Genomic DNA, 15,897 nt, shown 5'->3' on the forward strand with positions numbered 1-15,897 from the left:
AGAAAGGTCAATCGAATAATTGGCTGTCGGTGGATTTTTTCAGCCTCAGCCCGTACAGCTTCGACGTGTCGCCGTCGTGCATGGACACGCCGCAGATCACGCACGACACGATACCGATCGGCGCGATACCGCTGCTGGCCACCTCGACGCCCGAGTACCATGACTCGGTTTCCAAAGTCGTCACGGCGGCCAACCAGGTCTACCTGGAATTCTGCCGCAGCGAGGAGGGCCGCGGCTTCAACGGCCAGGTCTGCTTCATCGGTGACTCGGTCGGCTCCATATTGGCCTACGACGCTTTATGCAGAACGTCGCAGTACCAGTCGCGCCACGACAGCGAGAACAGCATACTCGAGCCGACGCAGCACGACAATCACGAGTCCGCGACGACGGTCGACGACGGCAGACACCTGTCGGCTCCCTCGCCAAGAAGAAGGTCCTCGTCTACGAGGTGAGTGTAGCAGCAGCAGCAGCAGTGCCGTCTCTCGAGCTGCGACTAATCGGCGATCGTGCCCTTTTTTTTTCAGCGACCACTCGCATCAGTGCAAACTCGATTTCGAAGTAAACGAACTATTCATGTTCGGCAGTCCCCTATCTCTCGTTTTAGCCTACAGAAGAATATCGTCGAACAGCGGGGAGAAAAGCAGCAACATCAACAGGCCGTGCGTCAATCAAGTGTACAATTTGTTTCACCCGTCGGATCCCGTGGCCGCGCGTCTAGAGCCCCTGATCTCGGCTCGTTTCTCCCTCCTGCCACCCGTCAACGTCGCTCGCTATCAAAAGTATCCTCTCGGCAACGGTCATCCCTATCATTTACGTGAGTCCATCTTAAACTTTTTATTTTTTATTAATATCATGTGCTTAATAGCATGCTCTCTTTTTTCTCTCTGTTGCAGTGGAGACCATTCAAACGAATCCTCAAATTTTTGCCGACGGACTAAACGTGCCTAATGTGACCATGTCCCACATACGAAGACTGTCGGATATATCAATTCATAGTACCATGTCTGGTATAGATACCGTACCTCTTCAAGCTGTATCTTCTCGTATATATCGCTATTCTTGCTTCAGTAGTTGCTTTAGACAAACTCATCCTCTGACTGTTTTTCATTCACGGCCACTTTGTATTACCCTTGCAGTCACTCAGAAATGGTGGGGCACCAAGAGAATAGACTACGCCTTGTACTGTCCGGAGGGCCTGGCCAACTTCCCGACCAATGCGCTACCCCATCTGTTTCACGCGAGCTACTGGGAGTCGTCGGACGTGATCGCCTTCATCGTGCGCCAGCTGGGCAGGTTCGACCTGCAGCTCCTCGGCAACGACGACAAGGAGCTCACCAACTTCCGTCCAGGCCAGCCGAGAGAGAAGTGGAACAAGAAGCGCACCTCGGTCAAGCTAAAGGTAGCGCGCTCGATCAATTATCTACCTCGATCGTCACCGTGATTCGCGCTACTTTTTTCAGAATGTCTCGGCTAATCACCGAGCGAACGACGTCATCGTTCGAGACGGCACGCCCCAGGTACTGGTGGCGAGATTCGTCTACGGTCCCATAGGGGTAATCGCTTTGACCGGCGAAAAAGTTGACATTCACATAATGAAGGACGTACGGGCGGGCGAGTGGGTGCTCTTCTCTACCGAAGTCACGGATAAAACCGGCAGAATCAATTACCAGATTCCCGAGGACAAAACTCTAGGCTATGGACTCTATCCCGTGAAAATGATCGTGAGGTAAAAATCCTTCTTTAGCATTTTTAACCAATTCGAGGTAAAGAACATTTTCGCGCAATTATGCGTATGCAACACGTATGCGCAGAGGGGACCACACATCCGTGGACTTCTTCATGGCGGTGATCCCACCGAAAACCGAGTGCGTGGTCTTCAGTATCGACGGCTCGTTCACCGCCAGCGTATCCGTCACGGGAAGGGATCCCAAAGTCCGTGCTGGCGCCGTCGACATCGTCAGGCACTGGCAGGAGCTCGGCTATCTTATAATCTACATAACCGGCCGACCGGATATGCAGCAACACAAAGTCGTTTCGTGGCTATCGCAGCACAACTTCCCGCACGGTCTCGTATCCTTCGCCGACGGTCTGACGACCGACCCGTTGGCCCATAAAGCTGCTTATCTGAAAAATCTAGTTCAGGTATGCAAAGTTCTGTAGGGTCGCTCGCTGCACTCGAGTCGCTGAAAGTCTGGAAATCGAGTTCGATGAATTTATCGGCTAATTACTCTTGTTCCCTCTGCAGGAGCATGGAGTAGTGATCCATCACGCGTACGGCAGCAACAAGGACATAAGCGTCTACCAGATGGTAAATTTGCTGCCCCAGCAGATCTTCATCGTCGGAAAAGTGCCACGAAAAAATCACGCTTTAGCCACGGTGCTGCACGAGGGTTATGCGGCTCACCTCGCTACCCTACAGGCCCACGGAGGCTCGCGACCGGCCCAGGGCAATGCACGCATGGTTTTACCTAGAGGACAGTTTGGTCTTCCAGGACAGAACGCGTCGCTTCGACGCCGAAGGTGAGCAACAGTTCACTCGACTCACTTACAATTTTCTCTTTCATCTCTTCATCCATAACTTCTTTTAGTTATTGTTATATTTTCCTCGATTATTAACTCTTTATATAATATATATTTTCATCGATCGCCTCTTTTCTATTTATAATAATTCATTTTTATTACTCTATATTACATTTTTCTTTTTCTTGAAGCTTTCTCTGTTCGTAACAATCCATTTTTTATTTTTATTAGCAATAGCTCATAATTAGCGGGCATCATCTGTTTGATTTTTTTTTCTTATTTTTAGAAACGCATTTTACGGCGAGCATATGAATTAAATATAATATAAATCATACAAAAATTTCAATGTGGTGCATTTAAATGTAATGTCTTGAGAAATGTACTTTGTGTACATTATCGATGTCAATTTTCATATAATCGGCGTGTATATTTTTATCAACTGGTCTATTTTTGTGAAAATTCCAAGTGAAAAATCGATGTTGATTGTAAAGAATCAATTCAACCAAAGTTTTTCATTTGGGACATTTAATTCCCGTGTTAAATGATTTTTATCCTTTTTTAACTGTTTAAACGAACGTGTTGTTATGAGGCAAGAATTGATGGATTTTTTCGATAGATATCTAGGCATCATTGCATAATTTCAATGTTGATCCCCCGATGGCCTATCCAAAATATGACCACGACTTGGAACCAGGAAATTATACCGAAACGTACACTGTTACGTATTACTGGTCCTGTGGTCGATTAGTTGAGAATTCACATTATATTTTTAGATTTAAAACATAAATAGTGAATATAAGAGAATTTAATATATGAAAGTGTCGGACACGGACGCTAAGGTTACATAAGGACTGATAAACGGGGAAACTGCGGTCCACAGATGTATAATCACTTTTATATAATACATGCATAGTTTATTTAACATACACCAATGACTAGAGGACATTTGCCTCAATTTTGAATATATTGTGTGAGTGAGTGTGCGATGAGATAGAGAATACGAGCCTGAATTCGGCTCTGTTCCAGCAACGACACGGCGCCAGTCAGCTCGTCCTCGGCGCGCAGCAGTGTGTACTTAAAAGGAAAGTCTACCTTAGTCACATCTAATACACGACTATTATCTACGTACAATTAACTTACTCATATTGGTAACTATTTCTCTCGTCTCTATTCTTCATTACAAATCTTATAATTTTGTTTGATTGGTCAATATTTTAGCTATGGCCTTGTGATGATTCTTTATTACTGTATTGTAAAAAAACGAATCCCTTGTTATTTGAAATGGTCTAATTTGTTTAATATAAGCACAGGTAGACTGACTGTCTCACAAGATATTATTTTATGAATCAACGTTTTAATCCATCGAGACATGAGTAAAGATGAATGATATAAAGTAATAAAGAACAACAGTAAAAATTCTGGCTGTCCTTCTGAACATTTAATTGACGTGAATTTATAAAGAAAAAGTAAAATCGGATTGGTATTCACGCGATTGAAGTAAAAGCATGCGCAACGTTAAAGTGAGACAGTCTCTATCTCCCCAAAAAAGCTTTGGAATGCCCTTTAGATATTTATATCGCACCCTCGCTATGGCGCCACTTTTCCACTTATAAACGCCTACAAAATATTATTCAGCTAAATTTTGATACGTGCAGCTTACGTTCATTTAAAAAGATCATCGTCACGGTTCATTTATTTTCTTATCACTATCTGTTAAAAGTCTATATAATAAAATAAATAGTATATTTTGCACCTAGGGAGTGAAAAACTGGAAAGTCTCAGAGCATGTGTAATTGTGCTCGGCTTCGCCTCGGCTGATAATCACGTGCTCTGAGACTTTCTTTTTTCGCTACATAGGTGCAAATACATTTTTTTGTGAATCCCCTGGCCTAAAGTTACATTTTCATTTCGCTTAGCGGGAGTAAAATGAAAATATTACTTTAAGCTGGGGGATTTACAAAAAAGTTCATTTGCACCTATGTAGTTAAAAAAGGAAGTGGAATTCATCAGCCGGAGCGAAGCCTCCACGTGCCCTGAGGCTTTTCAGTTTTTCACTCCCTAGGGGCAAAATATACTAATAATTTTCGGCTAATGTTTTGTACCTTGGCACTATTGAAATGAATATGGAAATAATGTATTTGAAAATGAGACCAATTTGTGTGCATTAGCCTTGTGATCATGATAAATTACAGGTGCCGAGAGTGAAGATGCATGCGTTCGGCCAGCGTTCAATTGAATGAAATTTATCCGAAAAAAACCGAGACTACAACGATTTAATCAAAATAAACTGACGAAACAAAGTCAAATAGACTTCATTGTTAATGTAAAACTGTACGGCCTACTTTCACTCTCGCCATCATCATCAACATTCTACATACCAGCGTCGTATCACGGCGAGACTATTTGGATTTGTGCGGGCCTTGACATGTCTACTTTATTCGCTGAAAAAATACACGTAAATACGCATACGTTCCGGCAAGTGCTGAAAATTTTTCGTATTGGACGGCGACGACTATGACGATTGCGACCACGAGACGATATATTTGTCCACACGTATTACGCATAAAAAGCTTTCGGGGGGTCACGCACGTGACCGAGGTAATTAAAACGCAATTATTCAATTCACTTCAACGCTGCACTTCAAGCTCTAATCATATGTTTCAGTCTTTTCTGTTCTGTCAATCTGTCAACGTATCAACAACGATGATCGAACAATTTTTTCACTGATGGACACGATTAATACCGACGTCTCTATTACAACAAAAATATTCACGAGCTTCTACTGTCTAGAAAAGCTTCGCTTTAAATACTCACGAGACTTCGATATAATCCGTGCGTTGATGTTTTTATTTTTATACATGCTTTGATGGAGAACGATAGGAATGTAACAAATAACACGTGTTAGTCATCCGTGCATATTTTGTGTCTTGTAATTTTTCAAAACGACTCTAAAGAAATTTCTTTTTCCAATATGATTTTGAATTGTGTCGTGATTTATATAGCATTTTATTACAAAAATTGCGACACCCATTGACATCACAATCTTCATTGTTGTCACGTAATTGCACGACACATTGAGATTGATCTTTTCTTTTCGAGACGTTTGGGTGACTTTATCTTGAATCTAAAATATCAGGCATGCATTTTAAAGACTAACATATTACGTAGGATTATGTATACAAGAATAGAGTTATTACAATACTATTTAAAGTGAATAATTGAATGAATACTTAATTCATTGAAACATAATATAAATATATACACTCCGCAACAAAAGTTTTCATTGAAATGTTACCCATTTTCAATTGCTTCTATATCCGTTAATTTTTATCGTACTGAGACGATTTTTTTTAGTTTTCTTAGAAATGTTTTCTAGTTTGAAGCCATATATATTTTGAATAGGTTTGAGTCAATTTTGAGTTGCTAAACGCTCTTAAATGTAACACCTAAAATGACAGAAAAAAAGAATTTTTTATACCATCTACATATACACCATCGCAAAGTACTCTTTTCGACGAATAATTTAAAAAAAAAAGAGTTCTCTAACTTTTTTTGCGCCCTGTATGTCGTTTTAAAAGTACCATTTAAAGTACGTAAAATGACTCTTTCAGCTAAAATCGACTCGATCCCTTTTTATTTTTTTTTAATTATTTGTCAAAAAGAGTATTTTACGATGATTTTTAGATTGTATGAAAAATTACTGTAGTCCAGAGATTGAAGTTTAATCGATCAATTTTTTGGGCATTTTTTGTGTTACGTTTAAGTGCAACCGTTTCTTAATTTATATATGATTTAAACTAGAAAAAGTGTCCATAAAAACAAAAAAACTTGTCTCGGTACAGTCACAGTTAATGCGAATAAAAGCAATTAAAAATTTAATATATTTTAATCAAAATTTTTGTTGCGATAATTTTGTTACGGAGTGTATCTAGATTAATTAGTAACACAAAAGAATTAATTAGATTATTGTGATGTAGCTGTACATTGTTGATTAGTTCAAATAGAATTAATTAATCACTAAGAGTTAGAATTTTCATATTCAGATCGATAACACCAAACAAACACCTTTTCACACACGTGGGCTTAGTATCAAATCTACTTCTCACTGGACTAGGAGAAGTCAATGTTGCGCGTTTAAAATTTAAAATCTAAGTTCAAATTTCATTTATTGTCGCGTGATATTACGAACAGACATTTAATTATAGGGACCATTGAATACTCAGCCACTGCTAATGCCGTGATATGCCTTTGAAAACTTTTTCGTTTGATTATGCTCGTTTTTAAATTGTGGTTAAACTTTGTCCACTTTTTTTGTTAAATTAATTTTCACTATTCACAACAATTTTTTGTCATTATACATTTATATTCTAATACATTGGTGTGCTTCAAGCAACATAACTTGTATTACAGCATTCGACATTGCTTATTATATTTATATACGCACCTGCTGATACTTTTGATGTGCTCAAATTAGTGTAATAGAAATCCTTGCACACTGCTCGATGTCAAAGTCTGTGTGAACGATTTCTCAGGTATAATACTTCATCGTGTTTTTTTTATACACGCATATACGCAATCGGTACACTGATACAGTTTTTAATACTCTCTACACTCAAAGTTATTTCAATAATATATCGAAGCGTCCGCTTTGAGATATTACAAAACAAACGAGAAAAAAAAGATTTCGCATAACGTAATTTTCTTTAGTTTTGGCACTTACTGAAAGTGATGCGTAGCAAAATTTATTTCACAGACTCTAGCAAGACCGTACTGTTAGGGTTAATTTTTCTCCAAAGACAGACTCGTCTGCCTTTGAGAAAAGTTCGCAGGGTTCGTTAAACAGACTGGCAAAGATTTGTTTTCTACCTTGAAAAGCGAAATAACTGAAAAAGAGTTTTATAGCACCGCTGCTTTTAAATATTGCACGAATACTTATCAACGTTGTAGGCGTTCAATTTTTTTAATGTGAATCTATTTGTCGTTAAGCGGTGATTGATTGTTTTTTCATATTTTGAAATAGTCTATATTGAAAGAAATGAAGTATTTTACGAGAAAATATAAAGCACATACGACGATGTGTTCAGCTGTTTTTTCACGAGAGCAGCTCGAACATTTCTCGTAAAAGTGGTTTATTGTATTATATTTTATATTAATTATCTTAGCAAAACATCTCTCAGGGCACTGAGCGATGTTACTTAGGACTGAGCCGCGTGATCCGCAGCCCCCAGGCCTGCGAGAGTTGTATAGGAGCAATGCTTGGAAAAGTCGTGAAAAAAAGCGACGAAGAATTATTCCGAGGATGTTATTCTGCTATCTTAACGAAGAATACATAAATACATCTAGTCACTGTATATTAGAAGCTTAGTTGAAAATGTCGCTATAGAAACAGAGACGTTTATATGTTTTACTATACAGCGAATGTCTGTCTCTTTACATATATATTTGTAGATTCTCAAGGTAGTCCCAAAGCTCATTATACAGGCCAGACATTTCTCCCTAGTCTCCGTTTCTATAGAGACGGAAAATCAGATTTCATCTCTATTTCAAAGGAAGCAGAATAAACCTCGATATAATACATATACGATCAATAATAATAATGTTAATTCGTAATCGCGCATCACATTTTGCACGATTGGCTATGCAATCCGCTGCATACGCATTATGTACATTGAAAAATTTCTGTTTAGTGTTTTTATCTATTTTTTTGTTAATTTATTTGTTATATTTATTTTTTTTAATTGTCTGACTTAAAGCTGAGCAAAAATAAATATGTTATAATTTTAATCTTTTCTAAAAAAAATTTGATTTTGAGTTTTGCCTCGATATAGCGCGTGCGAAACGAGGTGCATGAAAAAGAGAACAAAGAAAATTGATTGCACTTTTCGTGTTGTAGATCAACCAAGAGAGCCACGTCACAACCTGTGGGCGCAGCAGTGGGCTTCGAGGACAAATGTGGTGTAGGCGCAGCAACTGGTGCTGGCGCCGCTGCAGCTGCTGCTGCTGCTCAACAGCAATCCGTGCCACTGGAGAGGAGCACTAGCGTCGGGCCGCCGATGTCGCCGACGGCTCATCAGCAGCAGCATCATCTGTCGGGTACCTTAGCCGGTCTCACCGGACGCTTCGCCGGTGCTCCCGACAAATTATGACGGTTTGCTCGCTGTCGCTCGTTACTCGAGCCACGGCGATAATTCCAGCGTATTTATGATCTCGATTAAAAAATTATTCAATGAATACGCGACGATGGGGTCTCGAACTCCTATATGTATATGTAAGAGACGATTGCGAACTATTCTCCTATCGCTTTTATTCTTACTTTTCATATCCAGACTCGTTATCATTGCCTCAAGCTCTCTTTAAAATGGCATCGAACATTTTTCCCCAATGATTTCAGTCCAGTGCTAATAAATATTCAAAAAAAGTACTGTATAATTAATAGACGTAACAGGAGTGGTTGAGCGTACCCTTGCCCATGTACAAATATTTACCACTGTGGTCGAGTACATTGAAATGCTTATTCATTGAAATATTTTCATAGTAAACATTCAATGTTTTACGAGGAATTCGCATTTTTACGAAACTTATAATTTCATTATTATTACTGTAATTATTATTCGACCTGATTTTACGTAATGTCAAGTTGAATATATCTGTAATTATAAAAAGTCTTTCATTTGACGGGATCAAATATGCAATTGAAAGCCACTCAGGCATGGGCAGTTTTTTGTGGACACGTACATTGTATGTTGTCTCCTACGCTCGGCAGTGTATAATCGAAAGATGATATATACACACGTAATAAGATATTCGATAAGGGAGTTTGGGTTAAAACAATTTGTCGTGATAATCAAATTACTGTTCATAATTGACGTTAATATATTTATCAGAAGACAAGCGCGCCGAGACGGAACTCACTGTTGTCGTCGAGCGCTCTCGAGTAAAATATTCTAAATGATGCATTTACGACGTGTCTACGGCAACGGATGTATAGATATTACATGGTTCATACTTATAAATATAGCTATATTAGATTTTATGATCGACTTACGTACGTGTGTTGTATAAATTTAACACTTTGCTCCTATCTCACCCGGACAAAATGATTTGATTTGAAACAATGGAAGCTTGGTCGGTTTTTTTAAAAAAAAAAAGAAAAGAAAAAGAAAAAATTCCCGCTCACTGTTACTACCATAAGTATAGCTTGAATATGATTCTGTGAGGAAAACTAGTTTATAAACTTTTTTGAAGGCTTTTTTGAAGACCTCGGAAAATCTTTTCTCGTGCGCGGCACAGAGTAAGAACGGCGAGCGGGAAAGCTGCGATGAGCATAGAAAAAAATTATAGCGCATGTAAAGAGATAAGCAGCTGCTGTAGTACCTTGATCAAAAGAATCAAGAAAATGTTTAAAACTTTTTTTAACGAATGTAAGTAATAGAATTTATAATATTCGTGAGAAGATAAAAACCTAGGCTCGTTACGAGGCAATATATACATGTGTAATACATAAGTACACGTACAATATTCATAATGGAGAAACGTCGCATGTGCGCTGTAGCTTGTAGAGTGACCATTACATCATTTCTAACAAGGCATATGGCGTAGTAGATGTTGAGTATGTAAGTTGTTGGTTGTAGCGTTCACGAATTATAAAATAATGTGAAAGCCCCTACAGCAAGTAAACTATACCATAAACTTGAATCAACGTTTCTTTTTATACTCAGGAGGCGAAAAAAACAGTATTTCGATATTATTACAATATCACTCTCGTGCACGCAATCGTAGGCAGTTTTTAATTAATTATTATTATTATTATTATTATTATTATTATTATTATTATTATTATTATAATTATTATTATTATTATTATATTTTATAACGATCAATCGTGAAATTTTTAATGATAAATGTTATTTGTGCACACGTGTGAGCATGTAATTAAATTCAAATGTTATAAAAAAAGCAATGTGCCAAAAAAGCTTACGTGTATGTGGTCTTGGTAAAAATGAATTGATCGTTGAACATCAGCTTCGGCTGACTGCAAGCTATGCGCATGTGTAACTAGATGTATCTCCCGATGTCACACCTAAATACCATTAAATTATCTTATATCGAGGGAATAAATGTCTAATAGTTAGTAAAGCTAAAACGTTTCCATACGAAGTCAAGTGCTGATCTCAAGCATTCTAGTGACCACAATATTATAGATAAACGCTTGTTAAGTTTTTTTGATCTCTTTTATTCTTTAATACAGTCTCCACCGTTATTAATATAAATAATTATCTAGATGTGTCGAGTATAACACTGCTCTATGTATGCTATATGGCATGTACGTGATTTCAGCGGTGCTATATCTATATTTTTGTCAAAAAAGGCAAAGAAGAAGAAAAAAACTTGGCCCCACCTCGAGAATTATATCGTTCATCACGTAATAAAATTAAAATTAAACTTTCTATGTCTCTCTTGACGAAAATCGGGAACGAGTTGCGGGCGCGCAAATAACGACAACAATTGAGCAATATATATGTAAGGCGAATTCTCTGTGAAATAGAATGTCCAAAAAACTTTTATTGATAGCATAAAAAATTTGTTGTTTTTGATGCCATGCATGCCCCCGACTGTTATTCGAATTTTCCATCAATCACTTTCGAAGGCTTGATAATGATATTTTTGCCGAAATTCATGATTGTTACTAACTAATATTGAAGCAATTTCTAGCTCAGCCCAGTAAAGGAAAAATATCGAAAAAGGGGTACTTCTATCTTTTTGTGCTGTATTGGTCTTTTATTTATGTTTTTTGTTTTTCAATACTCTAGGATTTCTCGTGATGTTAGTTGAAATTGTACAGAAGCTCCATACGTTTTTTATACATATATTGACTTATATATAGTAGCAAGCTCATAAGGTGCTGAGGCTCTCTCTTTGAGTTCATTTTTTCTGGACAGATTGGCTAATTATCAGTAAAAAATATCTCTAGAATTTTTTTCCTACCGTCACTCAGAACTGAGCTAGGTATTTTTTGCATATTAGTAATAAGCATATAATTCGTATATACTTCGGGCCTCTGAAAAAGGGTAATACGGAGTCCCAAAAATTCTCATCAAATTTTATTACATATAGGGTACGTATAGGGTACATGAACTTGTTAGTATACAACCACCCGTTAATAACTGACTTCCGTGAGCTATTATTTAAAGAAATAGCAATTAAAATAAAGTGTAATGAATATTTTTTTAACTTCTTTAAAGGTTACTAGATAATTCGGTAAAATAGGCCACCTAATATTCAACCAAACATTAATAATTTTCAGTTCAACGTTTCAATTCAATTTTTAAGAACGAAAACAGATTTATTATGCACTTCAAGACACACTTATTCATTTATAAAAATTTTAGTCTTTGAAAATAAAAATACACTACACAACAAAATTATCGCAGCGCAAAATGTCATCGAAATTTTGTCAATTTTTAAATGCTTCTATCTTGGTCTATATTCCTTGTATCGAGACGAATTTTTTTTTGATTTCTTGGAAATTTTGTCTTCTTTAAAAATATATTATGTATGGGTTCAAGTCAACATCGAGTTACCAGTAGTATTTGAGCGCAACACTAGAAATTACTGAAAAAATCAATTGTTTAAACGTTTTTATGGACTACAATAATTTGTTTATCACCTTACCGTACCTTCAAAACGGCCTACAGTGCGCAAAAATAATCGCAGAGAGCTCTATTTTTTAATTACTCGTTGAAAAGAATACTTTGCGATGGTGTACGTTAGATTTTGATAAACTAATTACTGTAGTCCATGGATACGTTTAAACAATACATTTTTTTTCAGTAATTTTTAGTGTTGCGCTCAAATACTACTGGCAACTCGATATTAAGTTGAACCAATACATAATATATATGGATTTACAGAAGACAAAATTTCCAATAAATCGAAAAAAAATTCGTCTCGATACGATGATCAGACCAAGATAGAAGCATTTAAAATTTGACAAAATTTCGATGAAATTTTGTGTTGCGATAATTTTGTTGAGTAGTATATAAGCAAGTTCTAAGTTTATGTCATTGATGGTTCAGTAGGGTGATCGAAAACTGGAAGATTTGCATTTTTTACCTTCAAAACCTTTTTTAGAAATATTATATGATTTTTTTGTTCAAGTGTAATTATAGAAGGTTACATTTTTTCTTTTATAAAGCATTTTTAGAAAAAAAGTGTTTATCTAATCCATTTCACAGAGAACTGGCCACAACATACATATATACCTATATATATAAATATATTATTTTCTTATATCACTATTGAGATCGGCAAGAAAAGAAATGATAATAATTGGCCAGACTTATGGATACGATACGCCACGAGTCAATTTGTAAAAATATAATTATAACTTGACTTATATAAACAATGTATTATGAAAAGTTGTGCAATAAAATATGAGCGTGTACATGAGTATGTATAAGATAAGAGTATGAGTGTACGAATATATCAATGTATCGTAATTTAAACAAAACGAAAATTTTTTTAAGGAGATAAACCCCATGGGAAAACTGTCTACAATCATAGGCTATATCAACGAGTTCAAATGTAATGAGTGCATTTAATGTTGCCCTCGATAGATATTTTACGCGTGTATATTTATCGATCAAAAAGTTTTATTTATGTATAATTCTGTTCTTTTACTCAATTACTATCATAAACTATACACTAGAGTAGACACTGATGGTAGCCCATCGATTTCTAATGGATTTTTTATTCCATTTAGCATAGTAAACCACTGTTCGATTTAATCCTGATAAGGTGCGAAAAACCGAGATGGGTTGAGGAAGACGAGCAAATTTGTTGGCTAGTTGTTAATTTTTCACTAGAGAGAGAGCGTTTGATCAAGAATTTGAATAATAACGATTATAATATCCTTAAACTGAATTTAGAATCACTCGGGACTGAAGAGTTGCAAACGCAATTGGAATATACATGCTTTTAAAGTATAACTGGTGTAGTCCACTATTTTTAGACATTAAATTTTACTTTTAACTGTTATTAAATAAAATGAAGCCGTATATTGAATAAATGTATGTATAGGTAAAACTATACCTTTGAATAACGATATAGTCTATTATGTATATTATAAATATACGTTTACAACAAACCTGTAAGAAATTTCTCGATTTTTAAGTGAAAGGCTATTTTTATAGCTAAAGCCATATGACAGAAAAATATTTTAATCAGAGGTATATTTTTCAAATCGATCGAGTATAATTCAATTGTTGTATTTTCACATTCGAAATCTGTATGATCATGCATGATCGAATTGTTCGTTCAATCATTAATCAAATAACTGTATATGCAGATAGTTACTTTAATTGTAAGTCAATATAATTTGTTTAACGTTTCATGTGTGAGCGGTGTAAGTGTATCTAGAGTAATTATCATTCTTTGAAAATAAAGTTGAATAACTCAATTTTTCGTCGTAATGATTTTTTACTCACCAACTACATAAATCGATATTCGACTAAACACTCTTCGCCTACTTTTTACACCCGAATCGTCAATTCCTTTTCTTTTTTTTATGTTCCAAAAAATCACTCCTGATTTGCTTAAAAACAACAAGCATGTTTGTGAACGTTTTAAGTATAGTTCAAAGGGAATTGGCGCTCACTTCGGGGCTGTTTCTAAACTCGAACTATTTTTATAATTTTAAATCACGATCCACGACTGACTTCGATATATCTCGAAGTCTCTAACCGTCACCTGCCACGGCATTGTTTGTGTATGTACAAAACAGAGTTCGTGTAACTGTTGCAATTCGCACGAATACCATGTTGTCGGCGTAAACCTATGTATTTACCTTCGGCAAAAACAATAATCGCATTAGAGCGTCATCATAATACTTCGGAGTCGAGACTTTTTCTTCCGAGTTTGTTCAAATTTTAATAAAAAGTATTATATATAAGTATTATAATGTCAAACTTCGTAACTAATAACGATCGTCCTAGATTAAGTATTAAAAGGAATAATTTCGATTTACCAAAATTGCAAGAAATATTACGACAGGTTAAGTGGAACGTTATTAAGACTAACAAAATCAAGTTTCGATGATATCTTTCATACATCTGATTAAAAATTTCCTTTTTATTAAAGCCAATAAAACTTTAATTTAAATTTTAAATTGTTATAGAAATGCCAGCAACAGATCCGTGAACGAAGATACCAGTTGCTCAATAAAAGGAGGTTTGAGTTGTTGTCTCCTAATGATGTGCAGGAAACCTTGACGGAAATAGTTCGCCAGGAGTTTAGTAATTTAGGAACCACTGAAAAGTCTGACATTGACACTAGTACAAAAACAATAATAAACAGTCCATTGGATTTCGAAGAAGCTTTAAATGAGGAAAATTATTTAATTGCTGAGCAAGGTCTTTATATTTCTTATTAAGTTTTTGCTGCATTTGATAATTTTGTAAATTTAAAAGTAATTGTAATGACACAAGTAATTTTAATTCCATAAATTTTGGAGAAATAACATCAACAGTTTTCTTTGTAATATTTTCAGAGCAATGGATCTTGCAAGAGTATGAAAGACTGTTACAAAGCGAGGAACAAATGTTTGATATGCTAGAAGATGAAGTTCTCTGTCCCATGTGCCAAAAATCGTTTCTGGAAGAAATTCCTGACTTCATATCTTGTGATATGTGTGGTTTAAAAATAAGGACTGAAATAAGCCTCAATAAATTTAAGTATTATTTAGAACTGTATGTGAATATGCATTCAAATAATTGTCTACAGGTTCCTCAATTTTCTCTTGTATTGAATAACAATAATACATCACTTCAAATATCTTGCTTAGCATGTTCAAAGTTTTTTGTAATAAGTACTATAGAAACGTAAAGAAAAAATTCTAAATTTAATTTTAAGGATTAGAAAATGTTACAATAAATAATCAAGTACAAATATTAAGCGGAAATCCGTTTGAGGATACTATTATTTAAAATCTCAGATTTTGTAACATTTTTAACATTCACAGATTGTGTAATGAAATCAAATAACTTTTGTAGTTTCAGTTTTAAAGTTTTATATTATTTTACATATCAAGTTACTCTTGAAAAACGTGTGACAAAACATTTTTAATCTGTAATAAAAATTTTAAGCGACTAAAACTTAACCAACGACATACAATTTCTGAGAATGTACTTTTGATCAATGAGATGAACTTAATTATATTATAAAATTGTATATATTTGATTACAGTCAGCTGTGTTTTTATTTTTTTTTTTTTTGTTATAATAGAATTAAATTAAAATTTGATATTTAGTTTAAAGTGAAAATCATGTTCAAAATATTTCAAAAATATATGTAAATGTACATTGTAACTATGTTTTCATA

At 35.5% G+C, this 15,897-nt stretch overlaps 2 protein-coding genes across 15 annotated transcripts in view; both read left to right on the forward strand.

Annotated features, from left to right (window-relative positions):
* Positions 1-11,959, forward strand: part of LOC106657374 (protein retinal degeneration B) — a 48,422-nt gene extending 36,463 nt beyond the window's left edge. For 8 of the 14 annotated variants that reach the window (XM_014378866.2, XM_023457647.1, XM_023457668.1 and 5 more), the window contains 8 exons: positions 44-448; positions 525-814; positions 894-1,043; positions 1,137-1,399; positions 1,461-1,726; positions 1,812-2,142; positions 2,246-2,520; positions 8,414-11,959. In XM_014378866.2, coding sequence (XP_014234352.1) covers positions 44-448; positions 525-814; positions 894-1,043; positions 1,137-1,399; positions 1,461-1,726; positions 1,812-2,142; positions 2,246-2,520; positions 8,414-8,666 — 2,233 coding nt within the window. In that variant the 3' untranslated portion in view covers positions 8,667-11,959. Of the gene's footprint in view, positions 1-43; positions 449-524; positions 815-893; positions 1,044-1,136; positions 1,400-1,460; positions 1,727-1,811; positions 2,143-2,245; positions 2,525-3,546; positions 3,669-4,712; positions 5,119-5,184; positions 5,353-8,413 lie in introns of those variants that run through there. The other 6 variants (XR_002763377.1, XR_001339511.2, XR_002763378.1 and 3 more) reach the window with 6 other exon arrangements.
* Positions 11,960-12,485: 526 nt separating this feature from the next.
* Positions 12,486-15,765, forward strand: LOC106657336 (RPA-interacting protein A-like). The gene is made up of 3 exons (XM_014378784.2): positions 12,486-14,571; positions 14,696-14,930; positions 15,068-15,765. The coding sequence occupies exons 1-3, from the start codon at positions 14,479-14,481 to the stop codon at positions 15,400-15,402; spliced, it is 663 nt and encodes a 220-aa protein (XP_014234270.1). The 5' UTR covers positions 12,486-14,478; the 3' UTR covers positions 15,403-15,765.
* The last annotated feature ends 132 nt before the right edge of the window (positions 15,766-15,897 follow it).

The sequence above is a fragment of the Trichogramma pretiosum genome, unplaced genomic scaffold, assembly GCF_000599845.2.
Source record: "Trichogramma pretiosum strain Unisexual culture from Peru unplaced genomic scaffold, Tpre_2.0 scaffold81, whole genome shotgun sequence".
Classification (NCBI taxonomy): domain Eukaryota; kingdom Metazoa; phylum Arthropoda; class Insecta; order Hymenoptera; family Trichogrammatidae; genus Trichogramma; species Trichogramma pretiosum.